We start from the raw sequence: 26,872 nt of genomic DNA on the forward strand, positions 1-26,872 counted from the left end.
TTTTTTGGGACGGAGTTTTGCTCTTGTTACCCAGGCTGGAGTGCAATGGCGCGATCTCGGCTCACCGCAACTTCCGCCTCCTGGGTTCAGGCAATTCTCCTGCCTCAGCCTCCTGAGTAGCTGGGATTACAGGCACGCGCCACCATGCCCAGCTAATTTTTTTTTTTGTATTTTTAGTAGAGACGGGGTTTCACCGTGTTGACCAGATCAAGGTCTCGATCTCTTGACCTCGTGATCCACCCGCCTGGCCTCCCAAAGTGCTGGCTTGAGCCACCGCGCCCGGCCTAACACATGCCCTTCTTAAGGGAAAAAATTCAAATACAGAAAATCAAGAGAAGAAAAAAAATTTTCTTTTTTTTTGAGACAGAGTCTCTATTGCCCAGGCTTGAGTGCAATGGCACGATCTCATCTTGCTGCAACCTCTGCCTCCCGGGATCAAGCAGTTCTCCTGTGTCTGCCTCCCAAGTAGCTGGGATTACAGGCGTGTGCCACCACGCAAATTTTTTAAAATTTTATTTTATTTTTTTGAGACTGAGTCTCGCTCTGTCGCCCAGGCTTGAGTGCAGTGGTGCAATCTCGGCTCACTGTAACCTCCGCCTCCCAGGTTCAAGTGATTCTTCTGCCTCAGCCTCCTGAGTAGCTGAGATTGTTACAGGCACATGCTACCATGCCCGATTAATTTTTTTTTTTTTTGGGGGGGACGGAGTTTCGCTCTTGTTACCCAGGCTGGAGTGCAATGGCGCGATCTCGGCTCACCGCAACCTCCACCTCCTGGGTTCAGGCAATTCTGCCTCAGCCTCCTGAGTAGCTGGGATTACAGGCACGCGTCACCATGCCCAGCTAATTTTTTGTATTTTTAGTAGAGACGGGGTTTCACCGTGTTGACCAGAATGGTCTCGATCTCTTGACCTCGTGATCCACCCGCCTCGGCCTCCCACAGTGCTGGGATTACAGGCTTGAGCCACCGCGCCCGGCCCTAATTTTTTCTATTTTTAGTAGAGATGGGGTTTCACGGTGTTAGCCAGGATGGTTTTGAGCTCCTGACCTCAGGCGATCCGTCTGCCTCGGCCTCCCAAAGTGCTGGGATGACAGGCAAGAGCCATCACGCCTGGCCTAGAGAAGAAAAAAAAAAACTTAAACTCTAACATGAGTGAAACTCCCTCTCAAAAAAAAAAAAAAAAAAAAAACTTAAAATCAAATCATCAGCAGTACCAGTAGTTAAAATTTTGGTTGATGCTCACTCTAGACATCTGTCATTATGTACACATAAAGATAGAAATTTATATGGTTTATATTAGCAGGATTTTTTTTTTGAGTCAGGGTCTCACTGTGTTGCCCAGGCTAGAGTACAGTAATGAAATCATGGCTCACTGGAGCCTCCATTTCCCAGGCCCAAGCAATCCTCCCACCTCAGCCTCCTGAGTACTAGTTGGGACTACATGCATGCACCATGATACCTAGCTAATTTTTACATTTTTTTGTAGAGACAAGGTCTTACTTTGTTGTCCAGGCTGGTCTCAAACTCCTGGGCTCAAGGGATCATCCCACTTCAGCCTGTCAAAAGTGCTGGGATTACAGATGTGAGCTGCCGTGCCCAGCCAAGGATGTTTCTTTGTATGCTTTTCTGTAATTTGCACTTTTACCTTCATCCAGCAAATCTTACTGCACACCCTTCATGTGTGAGGCCCTATAGTGAGTATGTTGCACCAGCTTGCCCTAGGAGAAACTTGACAGATACGGAGAACCTGAACTGGAAACTTAGGGCACCTCTACATGAGAATGCCTATCTATTCCCTATCTATTCATATCCTCACTAACCCCAAGTGTTGTTAATTTACTGAAAGCAGTTTAAAATGCTTCCTGATCAGGGAATGAAGAAGCTTAACTTCTGGGAATGGGAGGATAGAAGTGCCAGAAAAATGTTCAGAAATCCCTGCAGTGGTCCTCCTCCCTCTCCTTTTACTTTCTGTCTTTTTGGTCTTTTGGTCTTTATTACTAGTGATAAACCATCAAAGAATGATGGAATGACACTAAAATTCTCTCTTTTTTTTTTTTTTTTGAGACAGAGTCTCACTCTATCACCCAGGTTAGAGTACAGTGATGCAATCTTGGCTCACTGCAACCTCCCCGTCCCAGGTTCAAGCGATTCTCAGCCACAACCTTCCAAGTAGCTGGGATTACAGACCCATGCCACCATGCCCAGCTATTTTGTTTGTATTTTAGTAGAGATGGGGTTTTGCCATGTTGGCCAGGCTGGTCTTGAACTCTCGGCCTCAAGCGGTCCAACCGCCTCAGCCTCTCAAATTTCGGGATTACAGTTGTGAGCCACTGAGCCTGGCCTAATATTCTCTATTCCTGGATATAGACTTAATGAGCTTTCTCTCTCTATTCACTTATTCCTTATGCATGTTATCAATATTTTCAAACATAATGTCATGTCCTTTGATCAATTGAAAGCTGACATTGAAAGGGCTCATGGGGGTTGGGTGTCATGGCTCACACCTGTAAATCCCAATGCGTTGGGAGGCAGAGTCAAGAGGATCACTTAAATTCAGGAGTTCAAGACCAGCCTGGGCAAGAAAGTGAGATCCTGTCTCTACAGAAATTTTAAAAACTAGACATGTACCATTACACTTCAGCCTGAGTGACAGATGAGACTCCCTATCAAAAAACTAAACTAAATAAAACAGGGATGGTGGCACACACCTGTAGTCCTAGCTACTCAGGAGGCTGAGGTAGGAGGATCACTTGTGTCCAGGAGTTGGAGGAGGCAGTGAGCTGTGATCATGCCATTGCACTGCACTGGGCCACAGAGTGGGCCCTGTCTCAAAAATAAATAAATAAATAAAAATGAGGTGAAGGGCCTGGCCAAGCTTGCACATGTAGCATGTGACAGAGCTAGCTGAAACCCATCTTTGTGAGCTGTCTAATCTTTTTCAGAGTCTTTACGTTCATGGACAAGTTAGGATGAGGAAAGTAAGTGCTAAATTCCATATTTCAGGTTCTCTAGATCTGGGCTCAAATGCTTGTCATTTTCCAATGATAACTCCATCAGTTCCTCTTAGTGGTATGAAGTTTAATGCTTCTTTTTGTATGTCCAGCCCCCTCTTAGAAATTTGAGATTTTAGGAAGGGACTAGTGATAAAAGGTAAAATAAATTATTTTTTGGCCTTGCACTTTGGGAGACTGAGGTGGGTGGATCATCTGAGGTCAGGAATTTTGAGACCAGACTGGCTAACATGGTGAAATCCCATCTCTACTAAAAATACAAAAAATTAGCTGTACGTGGTAGCACACACCTGTAATCCCAGCTACTCAGGAGGCTGAGGCAGGAGAATCGCTTGCATCTGGAGGTGGAGATTGCAGTGAGCCAAGATCGTGCCATTGTACTCCAGCCCAGGCAACAAGAGCAAAACAAAACTCCACCTCAAAAAATAATAAATTAAAAAAAATAAATTATAAATGATTTTCTTTTTCTTTTTTTTTTTTAGCATCCGCCTTACTTGGTGAAAAATTCCTCTTTTCGTAATGTCACTGAACTATAAACCTAAGATGAAGAATTGTAACTTTCATGCTATATATATTTCACCACAATAAAAAAATTCCCCTTATTGTAGAGGGGTCTCCATATCTGTGGTATTTCCTTCCCCTTCTCTAGCTCACCTATGTACATTCAGTTTGGTAATTAGCAGCTTTCTTAATTTATTGGCAGGATAACGTCATTAGCAGAATCTCAACTTCAGACCCGTCAACAAATTAAGAAACTGGAGGAGCTGCAGCAAAAAGTTTCCTACAAAGGGGATCCCATTGTACAGCACCGACCAATGCTGGAGGAAAGAATCGTGGAGCTGTTTAGAAACTTAATGAAAAGGTAACTTAGCATCCTCGTCCCTTTCCCTCATCTAAAAAACACCAAAAGACTCACGTGGTAAAGTGAGGGGTGGGCTGACTTCTGGTCGTGGCTGTGGCATGTGAGCCCGTCTTCTCTTTCCTCAGTGCCTTTGTGGTGGAGCGGCAGCCCTGCATGCCCATGCATCCTGACCGGCCACTTGTCATCAAGACCGGTGTCCAGTTCACTACTAAAGTCAGGTGGGCCACACCACTTCCGTTTCTGGTAGAGATTTTAGTGAGGGACACTGTTTAGGGCGAGGGCAAGAGTTGGTGGCTGGGTCATCTTTCCAGGTGTGGTGTCACAGACAGGTACACTGTTGCAGGGATGAAATTTGTTGGCACACTATCTGCTTGTGCTCTGATTCTGATGTCAAAAGCAAAAGAACAGTCATCTTTTTGAAGCTACCTGGGCATATTCCTATGATTGCAGACCTGGAGTGTCAGGCCACAGCTTCTCCTTTTGGCTAACGGACAAAAGAACATCAACTATTTTCTGTTCTTTGAGGCTACCCTTCCCTGTGGATTTTAAGGGAAAGAGTAAGGCTTAGTGATGGGAAAGCTGAGAGGCCCCAGGGCAGGTGGGTGGTGGGCCTGTAGGATGAAGTGTTACTTTCACACTCAAGTCAGAGCAGGTGTGCTGGTGTTTTGACTTTCTGCAGTGAAATTTCCCTTGTCAGAAATTTAGTATGGTGTTGGGTTTCAGGTTTAATAGAAGAAAATGCCAGCTGTACAGCATGTGTTCCCGTAATATTTTTCACTAAATGGTTTTGATTATTCTTTTGTGAATCTCTCACAACTTTATACAAGTTGTTCTTAGACTTTTTCTCACTACCTCTGGCTTGAACGGGTGATGCTAAACTTCTGTTTTTGTTTGAGACAGGGTCTCACTGCGTCGCACAGGCTGGAGTGCAGTGGTGTGATCACAGCGCACTGCAACCTCTGCCTCCCAGGTTCAAGCAATTCTTATGCCTTAGCCTCCTGAGTAGCTGGGACTACAGGTGCACACCACCACACCTGGCTAATTTTGTTATTTTTTGCTAGAGATGGGGTTTCACTGTGTTGGCTAGACTGGTCTCGAACTCCTGGCCTCAAGTGGATCCTCCTGCCTCAGCCTCCTTAAGTGCTGGGATTACAGATGTGAGCCACTGCTCCTGGCCTGATACTCAACTTAATATCAAGATGGCATTGGCTGGAGGAGGAATTTGGAATTGTCATTTATTCACCTCTTTTTAATTTTTTAACTAAAAAGTGAAGAATTGTTTTCACTTTTTTATTTAGAAAGTGAAGAATGTTTTTTTCTTTTGAGACAAGAGTCTCACTCTGTCACCCAGGCTGGAGTGCAATGGCACTATCTTGGCTCACTGCAACATCTCCCTCCTGGGTTCAATTGCCTCAGCCTCCTGAGTAGGTGGGACTACAGGCACATGCTACCACACCCAGCTAATTTTTGTATTTTCAGTAGAGACGGGGTTTCACCATGTTGGCCAGGCTGGTCTTGAACTCCTTACCTCGTGATCCACCTGCCTTGGCCTTCCAAAGTGCTGGGATTACAGGCGAGAGCCACCCACCTTGCCCAGCCCACCTCTTTTTTAATTTTTTTTTTGAGATGGAGTTTCGTTCTTGTTGCCCAGGCTGGAGTGCAATGGCATGATCTCAGCTCACTGCAATCTCTGTCTCCTGAGTTCAAGCGATTCTCCTGCCTCAGCCTCCCAAATAGCTGGCATTATAGGCATGTGCTACCATGCCCAGCTAATTTTGTATTTTTAGTAGAGATGGGGTTTCTCCATGTTGGTCAGGCTGGTCTTGAACTCCTGACATCAGGTGATCCACCCACCTTGGCCTCCCAAAGTCTTGGGATTACAGGCATAAGCCACCATGCCTGGCCTTTATTTTATTTTATTATTTTTTTTGAGATGGAGTCTCTCTCTGCCACCCAGGCTGGAGTGTAGTGGCGCAATCTTGGCTCACTGCTGAGTCCACCTCCTGGGTTCAAGCGATTCTCCTGCCTCAGCCTCTCTGAGTAGCTGGACTGGCATACTCCACCATGCCCGGCTAATTTTTGTATTTTTAGTAGAGACGGGTCTTAGCCATGTTGGTCAGGCTGATCGTGAACTCCTGACCTCAGGTGATTTGCCTGCCCTGGCCTCCCGAAGTGCTGGGATTACAGGTGTGAGCCACCACGCCTGGCCTATTTTAACTTTTTTTAAAGAGAGAGATAGGATCTCTCTTTCACCCAGGCTGGAGTGCAGTGGCATGATCATGTCTCACTGCAGCCTTGAACCCCTGGCCACAAGTGATCCTCTTGCCTCAGCCTTCTGAGTATCTGGGACTATAGGTTCATGCTGCCACACCCCACTAATTTTTAAATTTTTTATAAAGGCAGGCTCTCGCTTTGTTGCCTAGGCTGTTATGGGACTCCTGGGCTCAAGTGATCCTCCCAGCTTGGCCTCCCACAGTGCTGAGATTATAGATGTGAGCCTATAATTACAGACAGCTTGGCCTATTACCTTTGAGAAATGAAGAATTATGAATTTTACATTTCTTCAACAAAAGGTTATGGGAGAGTCTACTGACTTTTTTTTTCATTGGATAATTTCTTTTTAAATAGGTTGCTGGTCAAATTCCCTGAGTTGAATTACCAGCTTAAAATTAAAGTGTGCATTGACAAGTAAGTACTCCTATCTTAGTTCTTTTTTTCAAATGAGGAACAGAAAAATGAGAACTTTGACAGGCATCATTTGAACTCGAGACTCTATCTTTATTCAGAGATCTTTTTTGTGGACAAAAGTTTACAAAAGCCTTGGCATTGTCATTTACACGCCAGAACAAAGCCACAAACCCGAGGGTATAGATGTGATTTGTAGTTGCTGTTGTTTAGCGTTTTACTTGTACGTGTAATTCATGCATTTTCTATATAAGATCATGTGTTAATTAATGACTGAGATACATTCTGCAAAATGTATCATTAGGCAATTTTGTTGTGCAAACATTGTAGAGTAGATAGTCCTTATACAAACCTGGGTGGCAGAGCCTATTGCACACCTGCACTATGTGGTAGGGCCTGCTGGTTGTAGGCTGCAAAGCTGTACAGTATGTTACCATGCTGAATACTGTAGGCAGTCGTAACACACATCACAATGCAGTAGGAATTTTTCAGCCCCATTATCATCATATGGGACCACTGTCATATATGCAGTTGGTCGTTGACTGAAATGTCTTTATATATTCTTTCCATACATAGCGTGTGCAAAGAATAGATTTTTTTTTTTTTGAGACGGAATCTTGCTGTGTCGCCAGGCTGGAGTGCAGTGTCACGATCTCGGCTCACTGCAACCTTTGCCTCTGGGTTCAAACGACGATTCCCCTGCCTCAGCCTTCCGAGTAGCTGGGACTACAGGTGCACGCTACCACTCCCAGTTAATTTTTTTTTTTTTTTTTTTTCGTATTTTAGTAGAGACGGGGTTTCACCATGTTGGCCAGGATGGTCTTGATCCCCTGACCTTGTGATCCACCTCGATCCCCTGAACTCGGGAGGCCAAGGCCTCCCAAAGTGCTGGGATTACAGGCATGAGCCACCGTGCCCAGCCTTTTTTTTTTTTTTTTTTTAATTGTTCCACACTTTACCATATAATGGAATACTCAAAATTTCATAATGCCTTTCAGGATGTAAGATACACATACCCTTTGAATATATTAGAAAAGAGAAAATGCATACTTAGTTGATATAATTATCTGGAAATTTCATGACAATGAACTGGAAAATAATGAAATAAGGGAGTTGACAAAGGTGGGAGGTTTAATAAGTACATATGCAATGTGAAACACAGGTTCCCCTTCCTATGGGGAGGCAACCAACGCTGCCTACTACGCACAGGTGTTATGATGCACTGATAAACTGTAACTAAATAGTTTATAGAAATGCCAGGAGCACAGAGGTTTTTTTCGGGAGAGTAAATAACAGGTGGTCAAAGTAGGCTTTTTGAAGAAACGTGGACCCTGTTTTACTGACAATGGTCTGTGTTCTTACAGAGACTCTGGGGATGTGGCAGCTCTCAGAGGGTAAGTTCCGCCTAGAGGCTTCCTTTTGTTCCATTTAACTTAGCTTTATCCTGACTTTATACTTGGTCACCTACATGGCTGACTGTTCTCCTGCGATTCAGATCCCGGAAATTTAACATTCTGGGCACAAACACCAAAGTGATGAACATGGAAGAGTCCAACAACGGGAGCCTCTCTGCAGAATTCAAACACTTGGTATGTGGGAGGAGCTTCCTTCATACAGGGCCTGTGGCTGAGGGAGAGAGCTGGGGAGAGCCTCATGGGACACCTGGCCTTTTCTTTCCTTGCAGACCCTGAGGGAGCAGAGATGTGGAAATGGGGGCCGAGCCAACTGTGATGTAAGTTTTGTTGGGGGTGTTTTCCTTGAGGGAGAGAGGGGAAAAGACCCTTCTTATTACCCAGAATTAGAAACATCAACCTGTCCTTTCAGCTGTAGTTAATTCCGAAAAGCCACTGCGGGCCAAAGTGACCTGATCAGAAGTTCCATGTGCCGTGGCGTTCTGTGGCTTGGAGCATTTCCGTGAATATCTGGGAGTTGGCTCCTCCTTAAGGAGAAGTGGAAAGTCCCTTGCTGAGTCGTCCTCCACACCCATGTGTTATAAAGTAGCTTTCCACCTTGCCTGGGGCTTTCCAAATTCCCCTTCCAGATCCTGCAGCTGACTCTGCTTGGCGCCATTCTCAGTGTCCCATTTTTCTCTCTCACTGAGGTAGGATAGAGGGTGTAAAAGCAACAGTCCCGAGCTAAACTTTAAAATAAATGACCACCTTGCGTTAGCTTGCTTAGGAAAAGAGTAAGTAAAATAAACGAACAAACAAAAACCCATCTTGTTCTTTATCCCCCTTATTTTCTGCCTTTCATTGATTCAGTTGTTGGATTCTTAGTGTCAAGAATAATTTTTATTTTTTTAATAAAAAAAGTAAATATGACCGAAAGCTAGTTTAGTAATTTTTAAAAATTGTGACACCCTGTTCTTTCTCTCACATTTATCCCCTGAACAATTCTTCCTCTTTAAAACGTAGCAGTCCTAGCTAGGTGCAGTGGCTCACACCTGTAATCCCAGCCCTTTGGGAAGCCAAGGCAGGCTGGTCACATGAGATCAGGAGCTCGAGACCAGCTTGGCCAACATGGTGAAACCCTGTCTCTACTAAAAATACAAAACTTAGCTGGGCATTGTGGTGTGCACCTGTAGTCCCAGCTGCTGGGGAGGCTGAGGCCTGAGGATGGCTTGCACCTGGGAGGTGGAGGTTGCAGTGAGCCAAGATTTTGCCACTGTGCTCTAGCCTGGGCAACAGTGAAACTCTGTCTCAAAAATAAGTAAATGAAACGAAACATAGCAGTCTTTTTAAAAAATGCGGAATTTTACTTGACAGTAGAGTGAAGTAGCCTGTATGCAATGACATGGGAAAATGTACATGACATATTTAGAAAAGCAAAATGTAAAATACTTTGAATAGTATTACTGTATGTGTTTTAAAAATACACTACACTCTTATGTGCATTCATCTGTATATTAAGAAATTCTGGAGGAATATACACCCAGCAGTGCTATGTATTAGTGCTGCTGTCAGTATCCATGGCTATTATAAACTGTCTCTATGATATTTGCATTTTAAACTGAATATATTACTTTTATAATCGGAAAAAGTATTAAAAATGAATTCGAATTCGATTTCTTTTCTTTTTTTTTTTTTTTTTGAGACAGAATCTCGCTCTGTTGCTCAGGCTGGAGTGCAGTGGTGTGATCTCGACTCACTGCAACCTCTGCCTCCCAGGTTCAAGCGATTCTCCTACCTCAGCCTCCCAAGTAGCTGGGACTGCAGGCGCACGCCACCACGTCCAGCTAATTTTTGTATTTTTAGTTGAAACAGGGTTTCACCATATTGGTCAGGCTGGTCTTGAACTCCTGAACTCCTGATCTGCCCACCTCAGCCTCCCAAAGTGCCAGGATTACAGGCATGAGCCACTGCATCTGGCCTAGAATTAAATTTCTGAGAATTCATTGGTAACTTATTTAAAATAAGGTTGCTATACTGATGTAAGACATTGTTATAGTCACTTTGGCAGTATAAATTGTTATAGTCAATTTGGCAATAAAAAATGAACATACCCTGTAAACCAACAGTGCCGTTCCAGGATTCAACAGAGAAATCTTTGCATATATGTACCAGGAAACATGTATAAAGTGCAGAGCAGCCTGATTATAAGCTTTAAATGCAACCCAAATAAATATCCATCAACACTAGAATGAATAAATATGTGATTTGTGGTTTAGACATAAAATGGAATACTACACAGCTGTGAAAAGGAATACATTGCAGATACACATAACCAGGTGCATTCGTTTTACATTGAGTGAAAAGTGAATCACAAAAGAATACATTGGATCCATATGTGTAAGGTTCACTAAACAATGCCCACATTAATTAGAGAAACAAATATGATAAAACTGTAAAAAAACAAAAAAAAGGCTAGGAAATGATAAACTCAAAAGACAAAATAGCAGTTACTTTTGAGGGAGGAGGGAAGGGGATGAGGTTTGGAAAGGGCATCCAGAGAATTTCAGGAGTGATGGCCTTTTCCTTAAATTGAATGGTGGGTTCACATTGTTTTGTTATTCTTTGTGCCTTACATAATTTACAAATAACCGATTGGATCTGTGTAGTATTATAATACAAACTGAGGAAAGGATTAGGTTGAGGATCATAGCATTGGAGGTTCTTCGTGTTGAAGAGAATAAGTGCAGAGCAAGTTGTGTCCCTGGCAGTTTGTGGCCACCTGGTGGCTTATCCTTCTTGGTGTGGTGAGACTTGGCATGTCACTTTCCTTGGCTGTGGCTGCTAGTACTGAATGCCATTCTCTCTGAGGAAAGGCATCCTTCTCTTTTTAAATTTTTATTTATTTATTTTTGAGATGGAGTTTCACTCTTGTTGCCCAGGCTGGAGTACAATGGTGCATCTTGGCTCACCGCAACCTCCGCCTCCTGGGTTCAAGCGATTTTCCCTCCTCAGCCTCCTGAGTAACTGGGATTACAGGCACGCGCCACTACACCCAGCTAATTTTTTTGTGTATTTTAGTAGAGACGGGGTTTCTCCATGTTGGCCAGGCTGGTCTCGAACTCCAGACCTCAGGTGATCTGCCTGCCTTGGCCTCCCAAAGTGCTGGGATTTCAGGCATGTGCCACTGTGCCCAGCCAATTTTTATTTTTTTTAAGATGGTGTGTCACTCTGTCACCCTAGCTAGAATTAAGTTGCACAATTATAGCTCACTGCAGCCTCCATCTCCTAGGCTCAAGCCATCCTCCCACCTCAGCCTCTCGAGTAGCTGGGGCTATAGGTGCATGCCACCACACCCAGTTAACTTTTGTATTTTTTGCAGAGATGGAGTTTTGCTTGAACTCCTGGGCTCAAGCGATCCTCCTGCTTTGGCCTCCCAAAGTGCTGGGATTACAAGCATGAGCGACCACACCTGGCCTAAGAGTGTCCTTCTCGTTACTGTAGGCTTCCCTGATTGTGACTGAGGAGCTGCACCTGATCACCTTTGAGACAGAAGTGTATCACCAAGGCCTCAAGATTGACCTAGAGGTGAGTTCTGTAGTAGAATCGTTGAGAAGCTACATGCAGGGGTGACTCAGGACAAAAACTTCCAGCGGGATTTTTACAAGAGAAGGTGGAATGATTACTGTTTGCTTAACACTGTGCTTATTTTTGCTTACTTTTCTCCAAAAAAATCCTTGGCATCCCATCTGAGAATGAAGTCTTACTTGAGTGCTCAGAAGATGTGTATATACTCAGTTGATATAAAAATCTGTATTTAGAAATTGATTGGCCAGGCATAGTGGCTCATGCCTGTAATCCCAGCTCTTTGGGAGGCCGAGCCTGGTGGGTCACGAGGTCAGGAGTTCGAGACTAGTCTGGCCATCATGGCAAAACCCTGTCTCTACTAAAAATACAAAAATTAGCTGAATGTTGTGGCAGGCGCCTGTAATCCCAGCTACTCAAGAGGCTGAAGCAGAAGAGTCACTTGAACCTGGGAGGCCGAGGCTGCAGTGAGCCGAGATCATACTATTGCACGCCAGCCTGGGTAACCAGAGTAAGAGTCTATCTTAAAAAAAAAAAGAAAGAAAGAAATTGATTAGAGCTAACTTTATATAAAGTTTTGGCACAAGAGTCTTAGCAGCCAATGTGTTTAGTATACAGAAAACCGTGGCAATGACATTCTCTTTTCCCAACTTTCTTGACTTTTAAATTAAGATATACCTAGAAAAGCAGGAATCCTGGTCTTTGATTCCTGAGGCCTCTCTGTTTCATGTGAAGATACAGCTTCAAGTCTTGGAGAATGCCTTCAGGGTCTTAAAAATGGGGCAATCTGTAGACTGTGAGTCAAGCTGTGAGCAAGTCAGGTTTTACAAGGGACTGGTATGTTCTGACAGCAGCCGAGCCCTGTGGCCATGCTGGGCATTCTTTCCACTCTGATTGCTGACTCAGCTGACTCAGTCACACTCCTTGCCTAGAGTTGGCAGCAGGTGTGGCTTATGGCATGTCCTTTCATTCTGAGCCCCGTGAGATGCGGGTGAAGAGATTTCCGAGGCTGTGCGAGCCTCTCTGCCACCCTGCTCAGTGCCCACTTCCTCCGCAGACCCACTCCTTGCCAGTTGTGGTGATCTCCAACATCTGTCAGATGCCAAATGCCTGGGCGTCCATCCTGTGGTACAACATGCTGACCAACAACCCCAAGGTTAGTGCCCCCTCCTGTTAGTTGGTGCCCCAGGATCTTCTGCAACTTATGGGTACCTAGTATAGACAATGAGCACCATCGCTCATCTAAACGAGCAAATGTGTTCTTTCCAATAGAACGTGAACTTTTTTACCAAGCCCCCAATTGGAACGTGGGATCAAGTGGCCGAGGTTCTGAGCTGGCAATTCTCCTCCACCACCAAGCGAGGACTGAGCATCGAGCAGCTGACTACACTGGCAGAGAAACTCTTGGGTTCGCATTTTCACCCCTCGTCCCTCCCTCCTGCCCGGAAAAGGGATCTGTCCATTTTCATGCTGTGGGTGAAAATAAAGAAAAAAAAGAATCAAAAAAAGAAAAGGGATCTGGCCTATAGGACTGCTCATTTGGGCCATGTCTACTGATCATTAGTTCATGTTTCCTGAGCAAGGCACTGTGGGGCCAGGAAACAGGGCCTCCATCAGGTTGGGGGAGTCAGGGTGCAGAGGCAATTTGCAGTCAGGGTGATAATTTTTGAGGTAGGAGGTAGATTTCTTTTCTCCTGGTTGCTATCTCACTCACCCTTCCAGGGTACCACTCCATCTAACCTTAGAAGATCTTTTTTTTTTTCTTTCTTTCTTTTTTTTTTTTAAAGATGGGGTTTCACTATGTTGGTCAGGCTGGTCTTGAACTCCCAACCTCAGGTGATCCGCCTTCCTTGGCCTCCAAAGTGCTTGGATTACAGGCGTGAGCCACCATGCCCGGCCTAGAAGATCTTTTAAGTGTGTTTTGGAAGGTAGAGCTAAAGGCTTGATATTCCCCATCCATTTCTTCTTCTTTTTTTTTTTTCCCTTGTTCCCTATCCATTTCTTTAATCAACTGTAGGCCAGTTTTTTGTGGATTTTCTTTGAGACAGAATCTCGCTCTGTCTCCAGGCTGGAGTGCAGTGGCGCGATCTCGGCTCACTGCAACCTCCGCCTCCCGGGTTCAAGTGATTCTCCTCTCTCAGCCTCCCACATGGCTCGGACTACAGGCATGCGCCACCACACCAGGCTAATTTTGTATTTTTACTAGAGATGGGGTTTCACTATGTTGGTCAGGATGGTCTAAATCTCTTGACCTCATGATTCGCCCACCTCTTCTCCCAAAGTGCTGGGATTATAGGAATGAGCCACCGCGCCCAGCCGCCTATAGGCTAGTCTTTAAAAAAGAATTAGTGGAATATTTTATGTGCTACCTGGGCTAGAAGTAGCTTTATCCTAATAAAGCTGTTGCCACCAAATACACCTGTCTGACACCAGATGTCAGCTTGTTAGTGAGTGCTGCTGCTGGTCCCCAGCCCACCAACCAAGGCTGGGAAGAGCAGGGACTTGTTATATCACCCTCTATCCCTGCTGGGCTACCCAGCAACAAAGATGGGTCACATAACGGCAGTGTGTTTGTCCTCATGTGTGCACACACACAACAGAGGCCACCTTTTAATATGTGAACGCCAGTGGTTTCGTGGCCCATTGTGGGACCAATGTTTGTGTGTTCTGTTTTAAGAAATAACACCAGGCTGGGCTTGGTGGCTCAAGCCTGTAATCCCAGCACTTTGGGAGGCTGAGGTGGGCAGATCACAAGGTCAAGAGATCGAGACCATCCTGGCCAACATGGTGAAACCCTGTCTCTACTAAAATAATAAAAATTAGCCAGGCGTGGTGGCACATGCCTGTAGTCCTAGCCACTCAGGAGGCTGAGGGAGGAGAATCACTTGAACCCAGGAGGCAGGAGGTTGCAGTGAGCTGAGATTGCGCCACTGCACTCCAGCCTGACGACAGAACGAGACTCTGTCTCAAAAAAAAAAAAAAAAGAAAGTAAGAAATAACATCTTGACCCCAACCTGAAAATGTACTACTTGATTCTTTTTCTTTTCCTTCAGGACCTGGTGTGAATTATTCAGGGTGTCAGATCACATGGGCTAAGTTTTGCAAAGTAAGCAATCTTGTTAAATCCTCGTGGGAATGGGAGTACTCACCTGCACGGCTGTTGTGGAGGGCTCTGGCTTGAAGGCCTAAACTCTTGGTCCAGCAGCCAGTAGGACCTGCCAGCGGGTAGACTGGCCTGAGGATTTGGGTGGTGCACTGTGCCCCGGGAAGGGAAAGGCTGGGGTGGCGGTAGACTTGGCTTTCCCGTTATTCTTTTCTCCAGGAAAACATGGCTGGCAAGGGCTTCTCCTTCTGGGTCTGGCTGGACAATATCATTGACCTTGTGAAAAAGTATATCCTGGCCCTTTGGAACGAAGGGTAGGTCGGACAGAGTGTGCACAGGTGTAACCAAGTCTCCTGCTCTTGGTGAGCCAGTGGCAGTGGGTGGCTGACCTGTTAGCAATAACAACACTGTTCCTCCTCTTGGCTTCAGGTACATCATGGGCTTTATCAGTAAGGAGAGGGAGCGGGCCATCCTGAGCACCAAGCCTCCAGGCACCTTCCTGCTAAGGTTCAGTGAAAGCAGCAAAGAAGGCGGCGTCACTTTCACTTGGGTGGAGAAGGACATCAGTGGTAAGTGAGGCTCCCACCCACCCTACCTGCTGGCGGCTGCTGAGGCCTCATCACCGCTGCTAGTTCCAGGCACCTACTGCCCCCTGGTGGGTGGAGATGGCCCTGACTTCCTGCCTCACTCAGACACATTTGGGTGACTTCTAAATCCTTCCAGCTGAAGCATTGGTTTGCTTTTGTTTTGCTTCCTCCAGTGGCTATTGGTTGAGAAATTTGCAGTTTAAATTTTATTCTTCATCCCTTTCCTGTTAATATATCCTGTTTATCCTGTTAATATATCTTATGCAAGTAGTTATATTCAAGTTTATGGCCTTTGACTTAGCTGGTAGCCTCTTCTCAATTAGAAGCCAGCCTGAAACATTTCCACAGTACCAGGTCACTGGACAGGAGGTTCAGGGTCTTAACACTAGGGTGGCTTACGTCTTCTCCCCTTAGAGGAAATAAAAATGGGCCCTTTTCTCTGAGATTACCTAGCTGTAGGTGCCATGATCTTTCCTTCCCATGTCCCGTGACAGGTAAGACCCAGATCCAGTCGGTGGAACCATACACCAAGCAGCAGCTGAACAACATGTCATTTGCCGAAATCATCATGGGCTATAAGATCATGGATGCTACCAACATCCTGGTCTCTCCGCTGGTCTATCTCTACCCTGACATTCCCAAGGAGGAGGCATTCGGAAAGTATTGTCGGCCAGAGAGCCAGGAGCATCCCGAAGCTGACCCAGGTAGTTGTTGATTTTCCATGTTACTGGCATTTAATTTTTGGGAAAAGTTGGAAATTTCAGGATCCTTGGAGGATAGACAGGCAAATGCCTGAATAACCTGGGGGATCATTATTTGTCCTTATGGGAACACACTGTAGTGAGTGCTTTTCTGGGGGTGACTGATGGGATTTGAGAGGAGAATCAGAATCACTTAGACTAGTGCAGCCCATGCTTCACGAGAGTTCACTAGTCTTTTTTTTGAGTCGGAGTTTCGCTCTTGTTACCCAGGCTGGAGTGCAATGGCGCAATCTCGGCTCACCGCAACCTCCGCCTCCCGGGTTCAGGCAATTCTCCTGCCTCAGCCTCCTGAGTAGCTGGGATTACAGGCACGCGCCACCATGCCCAGCTAATTTTTTGTATTTTTAGTAGAGACGGGGTTTCACCATTTTGACCAGGATGGTCTCGATCTCTTGACCTCGTGATCCACCCGCCTCAGCCTCCCAAAGTGCTGGGATTACAGGCTTGAGCCACCGCGCCCGGCCGAGAGTTCACTAGTCTTAAGAGGGGATACAGCCTGGGCAACATGGTGAAACCACGTCTCTACAAAAATACAAAAAAATTACCCGGGTGTGGTGGCGCGCATTTGTAGTTGTAGCTACTCGGGAGGCTGAGGCGGGAGGATCACCTGAGCCCAGGAGTTCAAGGCTGTAGTAAGCGATGATCGTGCCACTGCACTCCAGCCTGGCTGATAGTGAGACACTGCGTCAATAATAAAAATAAAGAAGGGACTGATACACATACATACCCCAAAACATGCCTGAAACATGAGAAGAGAAAGTGAAGACAGTTCTTTGTTAACAGGATGCCCAGCTGGCACAGTGCTTCCGTAGACGCTGGAAGGTTTGAGCACGGGTTTTAGCCCAGTGTACCACTTTTTGTCTGTCACTGAACCATGTCAATGTAGCAGGCAGGTGGGCTGAAGAAAGGCTTTCTGGAGGAAATGATTATTAGCAGCATGGGAGAATGGTTTACACCAGAGTAGAAGAGCTGGGAGCATCATGTTTGAAGGGGAAGACAGTGCCTGGGTGGAGGGCAAGGGATCGGTATTTAGAATGTGCAACTGTTGCAAATAAGGTATTTTTTAATGTGTAAGAGGATGTGTATTTATATGTTACATATAAATTATTTTCGCTGGGTGCAATGGCTCATGCCTGTAGTCCTAGCACTTTGGGAGGCCCAGTTAGGAGGATCACTTGAGCCTGGGAGTTTGAGGCCAGCCTAGACAACGTAGTGAGAGCATAAAAAAATTTTTTTTAATTAGCCAGGGGTGGTGGTTTGTGCCTATAGTCCTAGCTACTTAGGAGACTGAGGTGGGTGGATTGCTTGAGCCAGAAGGTTGAGGCTGCAGTCAGCCATGATTATACCACTGCACTCCAGCCTGGACAACAGAGCAAGACCTTGTCTTACAAATAATAAAGAAATTAAAAGTATTATTTTACATTAAACCTGTAATCTCAGCTGGGCATGGTGGTTCACACATGCAATCCTGCCACTTTGGGAGGCTGAAGCAGGAGGATCACTTGAGGCCAGGAGCAGCTCAAAACCAGCCTGGCAACATAGTAAGACCCCTCTACAGAAAAAAAAAAAAAAGAAAGAAAAGAAAAAAGATAAAACAAACAGGCTGGGCACGGTGGCTCACGCCTATAATCCCAGCACTTTGGGAGGCAGAGGCAGGCGGATCACCTGAGGTCGGAAGTTCGAGAGCAGCCTCACCAACAGGGAGAAATCCCGTCTCTACTAAAAACACAAAATTAGCTGGGCATGGCGGTGCATGCCTGTAATCCCAGCTAGCTGGGAGGCTGAGACAGGAGAATCGCTTGAAACCTGGGAGGCGGAGGTTGCGGTGAACCAAGATCATGGTATTGTACTCCAGCCTGGAAAACAAGAGTGAAACTCCATCTCGAAAAAAAGAAAAAGAAAAAACAAAACTGTAATCTCTGGAGCTGTCCTCAGTGTGGAGGAGGCAGCCCTGTCCCCTTTCAGCACTTGTTGCTTTGACTCTCTGGGTTCCCTGTGGAGATCCTGATGGGGAGCCTCTGATTTGCCATTCTTTGTTTTATCTAACTTTCTGTAATTATAAAGCTGGAGTGCAGTGGTGCGATCTCGACTCACTGCAACCTCTGCCTCCTGGTTCAAGCAATTCTCCTGCTTCAGCCTCCCAAGTAGCTGGAATTACAGGCAACTGCCACCACACCCGGCTAATTTTTGTATTTTTAGCAGAGAAGGAGTTTCGCCATGTTGGCCAGGCTGACCTCAAATTCCAGACCTCAGGTGATCCACCTGCCTCAGCCTCCCAAAGTGCTGGGATTACAGGCACGAGCTACCGTGCCCAGCCTAATGATGGGCTCTTTAACGTGATTTTTTTAACCTCCCTGCCCAGGTTACTGTTGAAAAAGCTGTTTTTGTCCAAATAGCACACACACAGAAACCCACCAACTTCTCTCCTACTTTTTCCTAGGAATTCCTTCTGAGGATCTTCTTGGGGTGGAGCAGCGTGGGGCCTGGAGGAGGGAGTTGGAGCTAATTGACAGTTGCCTTTCTCCTTCATTCCGGCCCTGAGTCTTGTTCACACTATAGGAGTTTCACTCACTTCCTGTCTGCCGCCTATCTCTCTTTCCACGTGTGTTTCAGTTGGGAGATCTGTTTATCAGCCCCAGCCACACTGCTCTTTGTTCCTTTTGCAAAAGACATTGGGGTCCCAGGGCTGCTTTCAAGTTCCCACCTCCCAGTCTGAGGCTGCATCCTCCATTACCATTGCCCTTCCTGTGGGCTGGGAGGCCAGGTCCTTTCCTGCCCAGTTTCCTGGGGGCAAGGCCCTCATCAGGAGAAAGAACTAATTACTTGAGTAATTTGCCTGCCTCGCTGAGGGGCAAGGCACTCATCAAGAGAAAAGAACTAATTACTTGAGTAATTTGCCAGTCTCAGTGAGAGGAGTGTGCCCTAAGGGGCTTGGTGGGGGGAGGTCCCTGTTATAAAACGGGCGCCTTCAGGAAGGAACATGTGACCATTTCTTCTCTTTCCATCACAAGACTATTATGGTGTGAGAGTCTCAAGATAATTATCCTCCCGGGACTCTTCTCTCTTCCTTCCCTACTGGAAACCCACAAGGCATTTCCTTCTGCTTGAGGGAGAGGTTCTGAGCCACTTACAAATTAGATAAAGTACATTTACAACCTGTACAAAGCCACAAATGAAGGCATTTTTCTCAGCTATCTTTGTTTTGTTGTTGTTATTGTTGTTGTTTTGTTTTTTGAGACTGAGTCTTGCTCTGTCTCCCAGGTTGGAGTGCAGTGTCGGGATCTTGGCTCACTGCAACCTCCATCTCCCAGGTTCAAGAGATTCTCGTGCTTCAGCCTCCCGAGTAGCTGGGATTACAGACACACGCCAGTATGCCTGGCTAATTTTTCATAGAGACAGGGTTTCACCAGGCTGGTCTCAAACTCCTGACCTCAAGTGATCTTCCCTCCTTGGCCTCCCAAAGTGCTGGGATTATAGGCTTTAGCCACCGAGCCTGGCCTTGTTTTTGTGTTTGTTTTGAGAGTCTCTGTCATCCAGGCTGGAGTACAGTGGCGCGATCTAAGCTCACTGCAGCCTCTGCCTCCTGGGTTCAAGTGATTTTTCTGCCTCAGCCTCCTCAGTAGCTGGGGATTATAGTCGTGCCACCATGCCCAGCTAATGTTTGTATTTTCAGTAAAGACGGGGTTTCGCCATGTTGGCCAGACTGGTCTTAAACTCCTGGCCTCAAGTGATCATCCAACTCAGCCTCCCAAAGTGCAGGGATTACAAGCGTGAGCCACTGTGCCCAGCTCAGCTATCTTGATCGCTAGAGAATTAAATCCTTTTCTGTCTAGGGTGTCAGCTCCGTAAGGGCTGGGCCAAAACGATTGGATTTATAAGATACTGGAGCCCTCTCTCAGTAGCTCCTTTGAATTCTGTACTGAATTGATCAGTTTCTTGGCCAAAAGTAAGCTCAGAGGGTAGCCCAAGAGCAGCTCTGCAGTGCTTTCTTTCACACGGTCATCATGCTTTCCCATCCTTCAGGGTCTCTGTAAGCGTCATGATTTATGGCTGTGCTGTTCGCAGCTCGCCCCTCCCTGCCCCGTGCCTTTGTTCACCTGAATTCCCCAGATTTCCTGCCAGTGTCTGCAAGGTTCCTCGACCTCTTGATATAAGCATTCAGCATCTAAAATTCAGTTGATTCCCATCATCACATTTCTAACATAAATGACAAAGCTCATAGAAAATCGGCACCTTTTCTTCCCCCTCCCTCTTATTTTATACATAAAAAAGAACATGGGCTGGGCATTGTGGCCAAGTCTGGGTGTGATGGCTCATACCTATAATCCCAGCATTTTGGGAGGCTGAGCTGGGTGGATCACTTGAGGTCAGGAGTTGGAGACCAGCATGGTCAACATGGCAAAACCCTGTCTCTACTAAAAATACAAAAATTATTCTGGGTGCGGTGGCTCACACCTGATCCCGGCACTTTGGGAGGCCAGGGCGGGTGGATCACCTGAGGTCAGGAGTTCAAGACCAGCCTGGCTATAATGGTGAAACCCTGTCTCTACTAAGATTACAAAAAATAAAACTAGCCAGGCATGGTGGTGGGTGCCTATAATCCCAGCTACTCAGGAGGCTGATGAAGGAGAATCACTTGAACCCGGGAGGTAGAGGTTGCAGTGAGCCGAGATCGCGCCACTGCACTCGAGCCTGGGCAACAGAGCAAAACTCCGTCTCAAAAAAAAAAAGACAAAAATTAGCCAGGCATGGTGGTGCCACCTGTAGTCCCAGCTGCTTGGGAGACTGAGGCAGGAGAATTGCTTTGACCCAGGATGGGGAGGTTGTAGTGAGTCGAGATTGTGCAACTGCACTCGAGCCTGGGCAACAGAGTAAGACTCTGTCTCAAAAATCAACCACCACCGCCACTACCACCGCCACCAAAAAAAGAGGCTACGCCTTGTTCCAGGTCTCTTAGCTGTTGAAGATGTACCTGGATCCAGGTCTCTGGTCTTCTATTTGAATCAATTGTACTGCCCTGCAAAGTCATATTCTCTTTGGTGCTTTTTGATTGATGTATTTATCCAAGTAGGAAGTTACTCATGCCCTCATCCAAAAATGTGGTAGAGGCCAGATGAGTGCTGGTAGGAATAGGAGGTATAACCTTTGGCTTTGGAACCACAAGCATTAGCTGTCTCCATGTTCTCTTAAAGACTGGGTGATGTTGGTATCTAGGCCGAACACCATGCAAAGACTACACAGGCTCGGTTCCTGCACGCAGAGAAGTTACCTAAGAGATAGGACCAGCCAGAGTAGAATCCTAAGACCACATGGAGGCTGTTAAACTTTTAAATCTAGGGAAAGAATGAACACAAGGTTGGCATTAGTCTAGGCTCAGGTGGGAAAGGGTTATGCTGAAAAGTCTCTGCAGCTCAGCACAGCTTTGTGCGAAGGACTGAAGTTCAAAGCTGCCAGTACCTAGAATATCACTTAGTAAAGATGAGGGCGGGCAACCCTGAGGGGCAGATAGAGCTTTCCAGACAATCTCTGCATGAGGATGGAGTGAGCTTCAAATCGGTCCTGCTGAGGCAGCCAGCTTCCTGTGGCTCTGCTTACTGAATGTGAAGTAACAGTCAGTAAGAAGACTGGTTTTGTTCTTCCCAGGCGCTGCCCCATACCTGAAGACCAAGTTTATCTGTGTGACACCGTAAGTGGCTTCCTTTCCCAATTTTGCCTTTATTTCTAATATCCTCAGTTATTCCTGGGAATAGGACACTGGGTGAGAGTTCATCTGCCAAGGGTTGGAAGCCCCTGGGCTATGTTTAGTACTCAAAGTGACCTTGTGTGTTTAAAAAGCTTGAGCTTTTATTTTTCTGTTGGAGACCAGAGTTTGATGGCTTGTGTGTGTGTGTTTGTTCTTTTTTTTTTTTTTCCATTGTGTCTTGTCAACCCCCCCTTTCCCCTCCTGCTGCCCCCCCGTTTCCTACAGAACGACCTGCAGCAATACCATTGACCTGCCGATGTCCCCCCGCACTTTAGATTCATTGATGCAGTTTGGAAATAATGGTGAAGGTGCTGAACCCTCAGCGGGAGGGCAGTTTGGTGAGTATTTGGTTGACAGATGTTGTTCCTCTGAGGGAAGTTGTTTCCCCTTTTGAGTGATGCTCGCATGTACACAACCGAGAGCTGGTCACTCGGAATGGTAGGAGGTTCTAGAGCATTGTTCTCCAGTAGAAATGTCATGAATGCCACATGTGCAAATATAAGTCCTCTAGCAGCCACATTGGAAACCAATGAAGTTAATTTTTTTTTTTTTTTGAGACGGAGTTTCACTCTTGTTACCCAGGCTAGAGTGCAATGGCGCGATCTCGGCTCACCGCAACCTCCGCCTCCTGGGTTCAGGCAATTCTCCTGCCTCAGCCTCCTGAGTAGCTGGGATTACAGGCACGTGCCACCATGCCCAGCTCATTTTTTGTATTTTTAGTAGAGACGGGGTTTCACCATGTTGACCAGGATAGTCTCGATCTCTTGACCTCGTGATCCACCCGCCTCAGCCTCCCAAAGTGCTGGGATTACAGGCTTGAGCCACTGCGCCCGGCTGTTAATTTTTACAATATATTTTATTTGACCCCGTAAATCCAACATACTTCAATTCAACATTTAAGAAAAAGTTGAGGCTGGGTGTGGTGGGTCATGCCTGTAATCCCAGCACTTTGGGAGGCCGAGGTGGGTGGCTCACTTGAGGTCAGGAGTTGGAGACCAGCCTGGCCAACAGGATGAGAGACCACATCTCTACAAAAAATGTAAAAATTAGCCAGGCATGGTGGCGCATGCCTGTAATCCCAGTTACTCGGGAGGCTGAGATGGGAGGATCCCTTGAGCCTTGGAAATGGAGGTTGCAGTGAGCTGAGATGGTGCCACTGCACTCCAGCCTGGGCAACAGAGTAAGACTCCATCTCAAAAAAACTAAACTAAACTGAAAGAAAAAGTTGAGGTTGGGCGCGGTGGCTCACGCCTGTAATCCCAGCACTTTGGGAGGCCGAGGCGGGCGGATCACAAGGTCAAGAGATCGAGACCATCCTGGCCAACATGGGGAAACCCTGTCTATACTAAAAAATACAAAAATTAGCTGGGCGTGGTGGTGGCACGCCTGTAGTCCCAGCTACTCGGGAGGCTGAGGCAGGAGAATTGCTTGAACCCAGGAGGCAGAGATTTCAGTGAGCTGAGATTGCGCTACTGCACTCTAGCCTGGCTCCTGGTGACAGAGCAAGACTTTGGCTCCAAAAAAAAAAAGTTGAGATCTTTTTCTTTTTTCATTTTTTTCTTTCCTATAAGTCTTTAAAATCTGGTGGACTTTTGACAGCCACAGCACAGCTCGGTTTGGATAAACCAAATCTCAAATGCTCGGTGGCCACGTGTGACTCGGGGCTTCTGAATTAAATAGTAGATCAAGGGCAGAAGAGCCAAGGACAGCCTTAGATCTTCTGTAAATGTAGAGATCTGAGAATCAGTGAAGGGAGGAAGGAGAAGGGCCCTTCCAGAGGTAGGGTCTTCTAGGGAGGAGAGTAAATCTGGCTTTTCTCACCATCCCTGGGCTTTAAGGGGCAGGAGACTAGATAGCAGTGGTAGCCTGAGCCCCGTCCTCTAAAGGGCTGGGGTCGTGCCCTGCCAGTTGCAGAGGGTGGACACCTGAACCCTTTTCCCTGTCTGTCCCTCCAGAGTCCCTCACCTTTGACATGGAGTTGACCTCGGAGTGCGCTACCTCCCCCATGTGAGGAGCTGAGAACGGAAGCTGCAGAAAGATACGACTGAGGCGCCTACCTGCGTTCCGCCACCCCTCACACAGCCAAACCCCAGATCATCTGAAACTACTAACTTTGTGGTTCCAGATTTTTTTTAATCTCCTACTTCTGCTATCTTTGAGCAATCTGGGCACTTTTTAAAATAGAGAAATGAGTGAATGTGGGTGATATGCTTTTATCTAAATGCAAATAAGGATGTGTTCTCTGAGACCCATGATCAGGGGATGTGGCGGGGGGTGGCTAGAGGGAGAAAAAGGAAATGTCTTGTGTTGTTTTGTCCCTGCCCTCCTTTCTCAGCAGCTGCTGCTTCTTGTTGTTCTTAGACAAGTGCCTCCTGGTGCCCGCGGCATCCTTCTGCCTGGTCCTATAAACAAATGCCACAGGCCACCTGTAATTACATACTTCTGGCATTGCACTTTTTAACCTTGCTGACATCCAAATAGAAGATAGGACTATCTATGCCCTAGGTTTCTTTTTAAATTAAGAAATAAGAACAATTAAAGGGCAAAAAACACTGTATCTGCATAGCCTTTCTGTATTTAAGAAACTTCAGGCCGGGCGTGATGGCTCACACCTGTAATCCCAGCACTTTGGGAGGCTGAGGCGGGTGGATCACAAAGTCAGGAGATTGAGAGCATCCTGACTAACACGATGAAACCCCATCTCTACTAAAAGTACAAAAAAGTAGCCAGGCATGGTGGCGTGCGCCTGTAATCCTAGCTACTTGGGAGGCTGAGGCAGGAGAATCGCTTGAACCCGGGAGGCGGAGATCGCAGTGAGCCGAAATCGCGCCACTTCATTCCAGCCTGGGTGATAGAGAGAGACTCCTTCTCAAAAAAAAGAAAAAAAAAGAAGCTTCAGTTAACCGCCTCCTTGGTGCTTTAAGCATTCAGCTTCCTTCAGGCTGATAATTTATATAATCGCTGAAACAGGCTTCAGGTCAAACCCTTAAAAGACATCTGAAGCTGCAGCCTGGCCTTTGGTGTTGAAAGCGGAAGGTTTAAGGAGGACCCAAGCATTTTAGACTTTTTTTATAAATAGACTTTTATTTTCCCTTGTAATGTATTGGCCTTTAGCGGGTAAGGCAGGGCAGAGGGTGCTCACAACCTTGACTCCCTTTCCCCCTGGACCTGATCTGCTGTTTCAGAGGCTAGGCTGTTTCTGTGGGTGCCTTATTAGGGCTGGGATACTTCTGATTCTGGCTTCCTTCCTGCCGCGCCCTCCTGACCCCAGTCCCCCTGACCCTGCTAGTGGCATGTCTCCTCCATTGTCTACAGGTCCCTCGTCCTGTTTGTTTTAGGAATCCTGGTCTCAGGACCTCATGGAAGAAGAGGGAGAGAGTTACAGGTTGAACATGATGCAGACAGACTATGGGGCCCCAGCGATGTGTCTGGTTGAGCTCAGGGAATATGGTTCTTAGCCCAGTTTCTTGGTGATTTCCAGTGGCACTTGTAATGGCGTCTTCACTTAGTTCATGCAGGGCAAAAGCTTACTGATAAACTTGAGTCTGCCCTTGTGCCAGGGCGTATACTTGGCCTCCCTCTGAGGCTGGTGACTCTCTCCTCCCTGCTGGTGCCCCACAGGTGAGGCGGAACAGCTAGAGGGCCTCCCTGCCTGCCCGCCAAGGCCCATCAGCTCGCCTCTCCTGTGCGTATGGGAACACTCAGCATATGCTAGGTGGGTCACCTCTGACCCAGAGGCATGGCCAGACTTAGCAACTCAAAACTACCTTGCCTTAGCTGATCAGAGTTTCTATGGAATTCTGTTTGTTACAGCCAATTAGCTGGTCTCTGAATGAAGCAGGAGAGGACCTTCTCTGAGATGAGCAGGGCTTGCCCCAGTCCTCCCAGCTGGAGACAGCTAATGTGTCATGCAGAGCTCTCTTCAGTACATAATAAGCTTAACTGATAAACTGAGGGAATATTTAGAAAGGTGAGACATGGGCTTACCATTGGGTTTAAATCATAGGGACCTAGGGTAAGGATCTGGGCTTCTCTGGAGCAGATATTGTCAAGTTCATGGCCTTAGGTAGCATATATATCTGGTCTTAACTCTGATTGTAGCAAAAGTTCTGAGAAGAGCCCAGCCTTGTCTGGCCCCTAAAAGAACAGGGTCCTCAGGCCCTGCCCGCTTCCTGTGTACTGCTCCCTGCCCACTGCTCCCTGCCCGTCCCCAGCCCAGCCCAGCCCAGGGAATCCCGTGGGTTGCTTACTTACCTATAAGGTGGTTTATAAGCTGCTGTCCTGGCCACTGCATTCAAATTCCAATGTGTACTTCATAGTGTAAAAATTTATATTATTGTGGGGTTTTTTGTCTTTTTTTTTTTTTTTTTTGGTATATTGTTGTATCTACTTTAACTTCCAGAAATAAACATTATATAGGAACCGTCTGATAGCATGGCAGCTCTGTCTGGCTGGTGGAGGCTTCCTTTTCCCCTGCATAAGCTCTGAGGGGCCTCACACACAGGCGGGTCCTGAGGTAGGAGCAGGAAGGGGTCTTGAGAGGAGGCGGCTGCCTTAGCCCTCTGCCCCCCCCTTTTGTTAGCCAGCAGCCCGGAGGTAAGAGGTGCTTGGAGGAGCAGGGGGTCAATAGTCCAACGGCAGAAAGGTGTCAGAGTGGAGGCCTCCCTCCCGGGCTGTATCCTCCCCCCTGAGCGGCCTCATCCTGTCTGGGTTCAGATAAGCCACCTAAGCGGGGTGGGGGGTAGATACTCCCACCGCATCCCCCAAGGCCTCCCCTTCCACAGTTGGCTCCTTTATCACTTTCCCTTCAGTTCACCCAGCGGGGACAACACGAAGACACTCGGTGGCTGCTGGCCGCGCCCCCCCCCCCCCCCCCCCCCGGCAGCGAGCAGTGATAATGCAGGGAAAAGCGCCCCGACCTTAGCTGCACAGGCGCCCACGGGGCTTCTCCCCACCCCTCCACGTGCCCCAGCGCCCTAGAGACCACGCCTGGGAGCTGCGGAGCCCTTCCCTCAAAGAGATAGAGCAGATTAGCCCGGTGGGGCGGTGGCGCTTGCCCCTCCCCTCCCCGCCCCTCCTCTCCCACCCCGGCGGGCCCCCTGCTCTGGGCCCCCTGCGCCTCGCTCCTGCGGCCTGCGAGACTACCCCT

General features: G+C 47.0%; 1 protein-coding gene and 1 long non-coding RNA gene across 5 annotated transcripts in view; one reads left to right on the forward strand and one right to left on the reverse strand.

Annotated features, from left to right (window-relative positions):
* Window positions 1–3,674, reverse strand: part of LOC116552774 — a 19,645-nt gene extending 15,971 nt beyond the window's left edge. Inside the window, exon 1 of the long non-coding RNA XR_004269516.1 lies at window positions 3,664–3,674. This is a non-coding gene — a long non-coding RNA (uncharacterized LOC116552774). The remainder of the gene's footprint in view (window positions 1–3,663) is intronic.
* STAT3 (signal transducer and activator of transcription 3) overlaps window positions 1–26,150 on the forward strand; it is a 78,057-nt gene extending 51,907 nt beyond the window's left edge. Inside the window, exons 9-24 of one of the 4 annotated variants that reach the window (XM_032279618.1) lie at window positions 3,713–3,871; window positions 3,997–4,089; window positions 6,500–6,559; window positions 7,921–7,950; window positions 8,052–8,145; window positions 8,241–8,288; window positions 11,449–11,532; window positions 12,587–12,685; window positions 12,802–12,937; window positions 14,583–14,635; window positions 14,852–14,946; window positions 15,062–15,201; window positions 15,714–15,926; window positions 21,624–21,666; window positions 21,999–22,061; window positions 23,679–26,150. In XM_032279618.1, coding sequence (XP_032135509.1) covers window positions 3,713–3,871; window positions 3,997–4,089; window positions 6,500–6,559; window positions 7,921–7,950; window positions 8,052–8,145; window positions 8,241–8,288; window positions 11,449–11,532; window positions 12,587–12,685; window positions 12,802–12,937; window positions 14,583–14,635; window positions 14,852–14,946; window positions 15,062–15,201; window positions 15,714–15,926; window positions 21,624–21,666; window positions 21,999–22,023 — 1,372 coding nt within the window. In that variant the 3' untranslated portion in view covers window positions 22,024–22,061; window positions 23,679–26,150. Of the gene's footprint in view, window positions 1–3,712; window positions 3,872–3,996; window positions 4,090–6,499; window positions 6,560–7,920; window positions 7,951–8,051; window positions 8,146–8,240; window positions 8,289–11,448; window positions 11,533–12,586; window positions 12,686–12,801; window positions 12,938–14,582; window positions 14,636–14,851; window positions 14,947–15,061; window positions 15,202–15,713; window positions 15,927–21,623; window positions 21,667–21,948; window positions 22,062–23,678 lie in introns of all 4 variants that reach the window. The other 3 variants (XM_032279617.1, XM_032279619.1, XM_032279616.1) reach the window with 3 other exon arrangements.
* Window positions 26,151–26,872: the final 722 nt, after the last annotated feature.

The sequence above is a fragment of the Sapajus apella genome, unplaced genomic scaffold, assembly GCF_009761245.1.
Source record: "Sapajus apella isolate SASKATOON/1434 unplaced genomic scaffold, GSC_monkey_1.0 scaffold12, whole genome shotgun sequence".
Lineage (NCBI taxonomy): Eukaryota > Metazoa > Chordata > Mammalia > Primates > Cebidae > Sapajus > Sapajus apella.